At 39.0% G+C, this 8,223-nt stretch overlaps 1 protein-coding gene and 1 pseudogene across 1 annotated transcript; one reads left to right on the top strand and one right to left on the bottom strand.

Moving 5' to 3' along the window:
• Positions 1 to 320: 320 nt before the first annotated feature.
• Positions 321 to 1,316, top strand: LOC101689062 (annotated as a pseudogene).
• A 4,449-nt stretch (positions 1,317 to 5,765) lies between these two features.
• On the bottom strand, positions 5,766 to 6,779 carry TAAR5 (trace amine associated receptor 5). The gene has a single exon (XM_004740213.1). The coding sequence runs from the start codon at positions 6,777 to 6,779 to the stop codon at positions 5,766 to 5,768; it is 1,014 nt and encodes a 337-aa protein (XP_004740270.1).
• Between the last annotated feature and the right edge of the window lie 1,444 nt (positions 6,780 to 8,223).

The raw sequence follows: 8,223 nt of genomic DNA, 5'->3' as shown, positions 1-8,223 counted from the left end.
TCTTTGTGAAGAGAAATGCTAAAGACAAAAAATAAAGCTGTTTATGATTAAAGGGAAATTTTTTTATTAAAAGGAAATTTTATCAAATTAAGGGAGCCAGCTCTTTGTTAACTGAAATGAACCCCTCAGTAATCTTGCATTATATAATTTTAATTTTGCTATAGAAATCATTGAAGATTTATAATAAAAATGGAAAATTGAAGAATATAATAGAGATATTCTCTGATGATTTTCTTAGGCATCCTTATAGATCTTTTTCTCAGGTGTATTGAAAAGTGGAATCCTACATCTTTGTGAAAATCAAGGACAGAATTTTCCATATGCACCGTGAGCACCGACTCATCCCTCTCTACAGCCGAGCAGCTCGAGACCAGAACGTGACCCCATCCTGCCTAAAAGTTCCCTGCTCACCGGGACCCCGGCTAATGCTCTATGCACTGTTAGGCTCTGGAGCTGTGCTGGCTGTGTTTGGAAATCTCCTCGTGCTGATTTCCATCCTGCATATAAAACCAAGGTTCTCCTCGCCTCTCTGGCCTCTGCTGACTTCCAGGGTGTGACTGTCACACCCTTCAGAGCAGTCAGGTCCGTGCAGAGCTGCTGGTGCTTTGGGCCAAGTTTCTGTCCCTTCCACACGTGCTGTGATGTGGCATTTGGTTACTCTTCTCTCTTCCACTTGGGTTTCCTCTCCCTGGACAGGCGCATTGCTGTTACTGACCCTCTGGTCTATCCTAGCAAGTTCACGTCATCTGGGTCAAGGATGTGCGTCAGCGTCTCCTGGACCCTGCCCCTTGTCTACAGCGGGGCTGTGTTCTACACAGGTGTCTGTGATGATGGGCTGGAGGGACTCTCTAGTGCCCTCAACTGTGTAGGAGGATGTCAAAACTGGGTGTTAATAGATTTTCTAGCCTTGTTCATACCTACTCTTAATATGGCAATTCTCTCTAGCAATCTTTTTCTTGTGGCTAGACGACAGGCTAAAAAGATTGAACATACTTGGAGGCAAGACAACAGTTATAAATCCAGAGTGGCTAAGAGAGAGAAAAGCCACTATAACCCTGCGTATCATGGTGATAGCATTTATGATTTCATGGTTACTATATAGTATTGACTCATTAATTGATGCCTGTATGGACTTCATGACCCCCGCCTGTATTTATGAGATTTGCTGTTGGTGTGCTTATTATGATTCATCCATGAATCTTTTGAGTTATGCTTTATTTTACCCATGATTCAGGAAAGACATCAAAGTTATTGTGAGTGGTTGGGTTTTCAAGGACAGTTCAGCCACCATAAATGTGTTGTCCAAACAAATGTAAGCAGTTGGACTGAAGAAGTTAAAGAAATCTTTACAATTTCCAAATGAAATGAATTTTAAAAATCAAATAGGACTATTCATAAGGAGAAAACAAATTATTCTTCAAATTTAAAAGGGTAGATCAATGTGTTTCCAGTCATGTTAAGATGTGCACTTCATTGTCGTTTTTCCAAAAGCGTGCAATTTCCTAATAAATGTTAAATTTTTATTTGCTAATTATTTCAGAGCTCAGCATATCCCACTTCCTAAATATACTTTCCTCCCTCATTTCTTTTAATTCATTTAATTCATGGACTTGGGCCAAGTTTCTGTCCCAAGCAACAAAACTTTGTCTTACAAAGTTTTTCACTCTCTCAAAACCTTGCCTTCAGAAGGTTCTTGCTTTCTTTTGCTTTGGTTAATTTCCCAAGGGAGGCTTTTGGGGAAAAAATGGCTTTTTTTGGGGGGGGGGAGCAGTTAAATGTATTGTGTTTAATGTCTGAGGAGAGAGATCTGAAGTATTTATCTATAAATTGCGTGTAGAGTAACACAGACACCTTGTCTGATTCAGAATCAGGAGAGATCTCTTGGGGGTTGGAGGGCATCCACAAACATAGACTCCATCCTGACCCGGCTGTTGTGATTGCCAAATGAATTACTATTATCCTGTGTAATTATTTCCTCCAGCAGTGCGGGAAGCAAAAGCCATTGTACTTCCCCAAATGATGCTAGGGTGATTATTTGTCTGCTCTTTTTGCTGCTGTTATTACCGTGCAAACTGTGTAAATGGTTGGCACGCAGGGAACTCTATGCTATTCTGTTCAAACATATTAAATATAACTTTTCATTGGGGGAGATTCTCTTCTGAAAGCAGTCTCTTGTTCTTTTTTCTGTAGCAAAACTTAATTTCAACAAAAAGTTTGCTAGTTTGGGGAGATAAGTGAAATATACATCAATAAAAACATTCACATACTCATCTTTTTTTTCATGTATGAATGATGAACCTCGTGCCCACATTGCACCAAAGCAGTGCTGGATTACACAGAAACAGGCAATGGGATCCTACCTTTATCTTTAAGACTCTGGAACTCTGGCAAGAAGCAATGTTGTTAACTGCAGAAAATTTTAGAAGGACAAACACTAGCTCAGCTAGATTAAGGTCAGTATCAATACTGACAAGTCATGTTGATAGCAGAGTGTCCTTGTCATGATGTGATGAGAACGGCATGTTATTTCTATGGTCCTTCTCCCAAAGAAAACCCCTATAATCCCTATGTAATTAGGAGAAAGTCTTCAGATAAACCCTTGCTGAGGACTGTCCTACAAAATATCTGACCAGGTCTCCTCAAAACCATCAAGGTCATCAAAGAGAGGGGGAGTAAAAGAAACTGTCAGGGTCTAGAGGAGCCCAAGGAGACATAACAACTAAATGTAGAGTCATAAATGGGAAGTCGGAACAGAGGAAGGACAGCAGGGAAACCTGAAGAAATCTGAATCATGTATGGACTTTTTATTGATACATTAAAAATAACACAACAATGTTGGTTCATTAATCATAAGACATGTATGATACTAATTTAAAATGTTAATAATAAGAGAAATGGGGGACAGGATATAGGAACTATCTGTACAGTCTCTGCAACTTTCTTATAAATTTAAAACTATTCTAAAATAATAAAAAGTTTATTTTTAAAATATAGGGTAAACAGTTACGTGAGGACAATGGGCATTAATCCTTATATTGACTAATTCACTGATCCGTTTCACTAATATCTTTGAAGACCTAGTATTCTGGGTTCAGTTTTTCAGGAATACAGAACAAAAACCTTAGAAAATCTTGTAAAGAAAAACTAATCTACTGACAATTACGGCTTGGAATTCATAAAGGTTTAAATGATAAAAGATGCCTTTGAGGGGTGCCTGGGTGGCTCAGATGATTAAGTGTCTGCCTTCATCTCAGGGTCCTGGGATCAAGCTCCACATTGGCCTCCCTGGTCAGCCGGGAGTCTGCTTCTCTCTCCCCACTCCTGCTCTCTCTCTCTCAATCTCACTCTCTGTCTTTCAAATAAATAAATAAATATCTAAAAAAAAAAAAAGAAAAGATGTATTCGAGGAACACAGAAGAAAGGAGAATTGACATCTCACTTGGAAGAATAGGGAGACGTATTAAAGGAGTAGCATTTAAGCTGGGCCTTAAGAGATTAAGAAGAGTTTTTTGCAGGAGGCAAATGATGAAAAAGGATTTTCAGGCTGAAGGAATAGCATGACCAAAGAAACTGAGAAGGTACAGAGTGTTCACAAAATATGGAGATAAAATAACTAAACAGTTACCAAGGGAATAGTCACCCTTTTGACCTTCCTGAGGTTGGCATTCAAGATCTTCCACCTTTCCTCGGCCGTCATACCCCCAGACACCTTCCATTTCGATGTGGAGACATTCTTACTCCTCTGCTCAGGGTTTGACTCTAATTCTTACTATCTTCCGAGCCAACATTTCCCAAATGAGGCTTTATCAGACAGTCATCCTATAAAGTTCTCCAGGGAAAAAAATTTTCTGCATCAACAATGTTTGGAGTTACTGCATACTGTATCCTGCTCTTGGAGAATAACATAAGGCATGACATATTAAAGACTCGGAAAAGTCCTGTTTCAACAAAAACCTGCCTACCATTGTTTAAGTCTGCATTTAAAAAATTTGTGTGCAGGGCTCCTGGATGGCTCAGTGAGTTAAGCCTCTGCCTTTGGCTCAGATCATGATCTCAGGGTCCTGGGATGGAGCCCTGCATCAGGATCTCTGCTTAGCAGGAAGCCTGCTTCTCTTCCTCTCTCTCTCTGCCTGCCTCTCTGCCAACTTATAATATCTGTCAAATAAATAAATAAAACCTTTAAAAAAATTTATGTGAAGTTGCAACTTATGACATAGCTGAGTGTTCTTCTAGGACATACAGTGCCATGTTCAGTGGATTGAGAAGAAGTCTGGATTTATTTCTAGGCAGAGGAAACTATGTTTTTAAAAATAATGACTGATTTATCCCTTTTAATTTTATTTATTCCTATATCTAAAACATGTGTCCCTTAATGTCTCAAAATTATGTATATTACGATGAGTTTTAATTTAGAATTCTGTTTTCATTTAGCTACGTGATAATACTTCAGTTAATTGGAAAGGAAAGAATAATTACTTCCAAAGAAAAATTAGGCTTTAAAAATATGTTTACAATAAATAATTTTTAAGTATAAAGACAATAAAGTCAATAGAAGTTATCTTTCTATCCAGAAAGAAAGAAATGGAGTAAAATAAATTCATTTCAGCTAACTTCAAGGACAAACTAAAACATTACTTCTTTATTTATGGAGATTGATTGGCTTATGTTTATATCTATGTTACATCTATCCATATTATTTGTACTTCAGAGACCTCAAATTAATTTACAAATAAGCTTTCCAAACAAGCAATTATTAATTTGAAAAGCATTCAGTAAGAAATGTGGGAATTACTAGAGACCTGTTGGAAAAGATTTAGGAAGAAGACAGAAGCAAAATGTACATAAAAGATGTCAGTGCCTTTACTAGTAACAGCTTGTAAGAAACACTTGGTTCAATGCTGAGCAAGCATGTGGATTGGTACTTGTTTTTCCAAAGAAAATCATGTACTGGTGTCCCTGGAAAGATAGTAGGTCTAACATACATGATTTTAAAAAGGCAGAAAGATTACAGAACGAGATGTGGATCATTATCACTTTATAAAATCGTCCACTATTTCCAAGTTTCAATTATTAAAGGAAATGGAGGAGATATCCATTTAAGAATATAATACGTTTACACAGTAATCATTGAAATGGGTGAATCCGGCTTACAATCCTGTTTAGTGGTGGGATTCCACAAAGACATGGATTCTAAAGGGAACATTATAAAAAAAGAAACAGTCCAAACCCTTAACTATGACTATGATAAGTGATGTGAATTAGGATGCAAGTAACATTGCTGAAAAGTAAATTACACAATATTGAGCTTCAGGAGACATTAGAGAACAAAGAGTGTGAAACCTTAATTTTCTAGCTGAAACTCCGTGAGATACAAAGGAATTCAAAGATTGCCAAAATAGTCTCACCTGGCACTGGCAGATGGCAGGACCAGGAGAGGACTCAGAAATCCCAGCTTCTGTGCTCTTTTCCTTCACCTCTGTATCTCCTCTGTCTCAATAAAATAACAAATAAGGAGCCCAATATTTTCACAGAATTTTAACTTATCCAAGGAATATTCGGTTGACTTCATTCTCTCCTTTCCTACACTCTCCTATAGAAACACTGAATAAAGAATGACTGTATTTCTTTTTGAATTAAGAAGTTTTTCCCCACCACTCAAACCGTGGTGTCCTAAGAAGCATGTCCACAACCTCATGACACCACACAGCCCACTGCCACAGCACCATTCATCCTTCCTACTCCTTGCCTGCATTCAGTTAAAGAAGTCATTCTTGGTACAAATCAATAGTGCGTGTCCGAGATGAGAAGATCTCCCCACTCAGGCAGAGTTTCAGTGCCTTTCTGAACCATCGGTAGGAAAAAACATAGATGATAGGGTTGCAGGCTGAGTTGAAGTAAGCAAACCAGATAAAGATGTCAAAGATCAGTGGTGGTGTGATGAAGTTAAGAAGGCTGTCAACCAGCGTGTCAATGGTGAAGGGAAGCCAACACAAGAGGTATATCCCCACAGCGATGCCCAGAGTCTTGGCAGCTTTTCTTTCACGTTTGGTAGCCCCAGCCAGGTTTTTGCTCAAGGTGTTGATCTGTTGAGCCTGCCTTGTGGCAACCACAAAAATCTTCACATACAAGCTGATCATGATGAGGCAGGGGAAAAAGAACATAGGAAAGTTTAGCCAGCCCCAAAACTTATTGAATAGCAGTTGGCAACTGCCAACACAAGGCATCTCTTCCAGCCACTGACTGAGCGCATTCTCTACCACATCTGTGTAGAGGAAGAAGGCAGTGTAAACTGCTGGGATCCCCCACCCTGCCAGGATGTACCTGAAGGCTACCCTGACCGTGAACTTGGAGGGATAGATCAGGGGCTCACAGATGGCACAGTGGCGGTCAATGGAAATGAAACAGAGATGGAAGATGGAGGTGAGGCAGAAGAGGGTGTCCAAGTAGGTATGCAGGCGGCAGAGGAAGTCTCCAAAGTACCAGCAGCTCTCTACTGAGCGAACGGTACTGAGGGGCAGCACTAGCAGACCCAGAAACATATCAGCCAGAGCCAGGGAGAGCAGCAAGAAGTTGGTGGGAGAGTGAAGCACTTTGAAGTAGGACACAGCAAACACCACAAACAAATTTCCTAGGACTGTAATCAGCATGCCTGATGCACAGGCCAGGTAGATGGCCAACCGAATGTCCAGAGGATGGATTGTCCTGGGGCAAGACCCATTCACCTGATAGCAGAATGCTGTGGAATGTTCTTCAGCACCTTGGATGAGCACAGCTGTCATTTATGATTTCTTCTTTTCCTCTCTCTCTGGGAACTGGCCACCTGTCCCACCCCCCAAAAAAAGACATAGAGGAGAAACTGAAGAGCAGTTTGGAACCTAGTGCAATTTCCTGCGGTACTGAATAATATGTGCTCCAAAAATCAAAGCAACGTGGGATTTAAGATCTCCTAAGAGTCATTTCTATGCAAACTCTGTTTTGTCTGACTGGGCACTTTTGAAAAGAGTGTAGAAGAAGAGTGTAGACTGTATCTTCAAGGAAAAAGAAGAAGAATGTAATCTAAATGTTCCCACAAAGACAAAACAGGCAATGTCACAGTAGGTGTTATACAATTATTGAGAGGGTGCCTCTGCCATTTTGATAAGCTCACCCATTGTCAAGTGTAAAGTGAGACTTTAAGCTGTAAGTCTGAACCAAAGGAAGAATTCATTCTTTGTAACAAATCATCACTTGGGGAAGGAGTAACTTCTGGCTCCTCCCTTCAAGACTTAAATAAAATGGCAGTAATTAACAGCTTAAGCTTTTTAATTACATGTCCACTTTCCCAAGAAAATAATTCAAAATGCAAATAATTAAAAGAATAGAAAATGACCTGATTTCAGTTCTGCGGCTGCACAATTCTTAAAGAGAACACACATTGTTTATACATCTCTAAAGAGCTATGTGGTTTGAAAAAGTATTTCTTCTATCTTAACACTAACCTGTGAAATTTTAAACAAGTTCTAATAAAAATGAATTCAACGTTTCTAAGCTGCTTACATAGGTAGGAATCAGAATCACTTCCTCAGAAGAAGCTCTTCTTGTAGCAGGTGAACATAGGTATGTAGAATTCTCTCCTAGCAGCAAAGAGGACAGATGTGCAATCAGGATATGATTTTATACTCCAGATAGAAACCAGTCCTCACTGTGTATGTCACACAAATGAGGGATAGAGGAGCACCAAGGGACCTAGTTTGCACTACTCACAAGTGTCAGGAGCTTGAGGCTCCTACTTGGGACAGGATCATTTATCCTGCCAATTAATTAGAGATAATTGAAGACACTGGTTTTTATATGTTGTTTAGTTTTATTTTTGGTAAGTTTCATATATCCCTTCTGCTTTAGGATTATTTGTGTACACTTTTTTCAACAAAATAGTTGAGAATAATTGATCATAAGCCCTTTGGTTTGTGACCTCCACATTGGATTCATCATGATTTTTTTATTTATTTATTTTTTTTTTAGCTCTTAGGTTTTATCTTGGTTAAAAAAATCACAGTAGATAAAACAGTGCCCTGAATACAGCAGTTAGATTCTGGTTCTGTTACTGCCTAGGTCATGATTTATACCCTTTATCCCTCTGTCTCCTAATTGGTAAGAGTACCTATAATTATACTTAAACGTCCCTACTTCACATGGATATTATCAAGGAAAATAATATATTCAACCATGTTCTTGTTGGGGGCC

The sequence above is a fragment of the Mustela putorius genome, unplaced genomic scaffold (genome assembly GCF_011764305.1).
Source record: "Mustela putorius furo isolate JIRA1106 unplaced genomic scaffold, ASM1176430v1.1 tig00003863_pilon_pilon_pilon, whole genome shotgun sequence".
Lineage (NCBI taxonomy): Eukaryota > Metazoa > Chordata > Mammalia > Carnivora > Mustelidae > Mustela > Mustela putorius.
The sequence above is the reverse complement of the archived record's forward strand: the minus strand, read 5'-3'. Positions and strand labels throughout refer to the sequence as shown.

Bases quoted from the DNA above. Each gene is read 5' to 3' on its own strand.
- TAAR5 (XM_004740213.1), bottom strand. From the start codon at position 6,779: ATGACAGCTGTGCTCATCCAAGGTGCTGAAGAACATTCCACAGCATTC.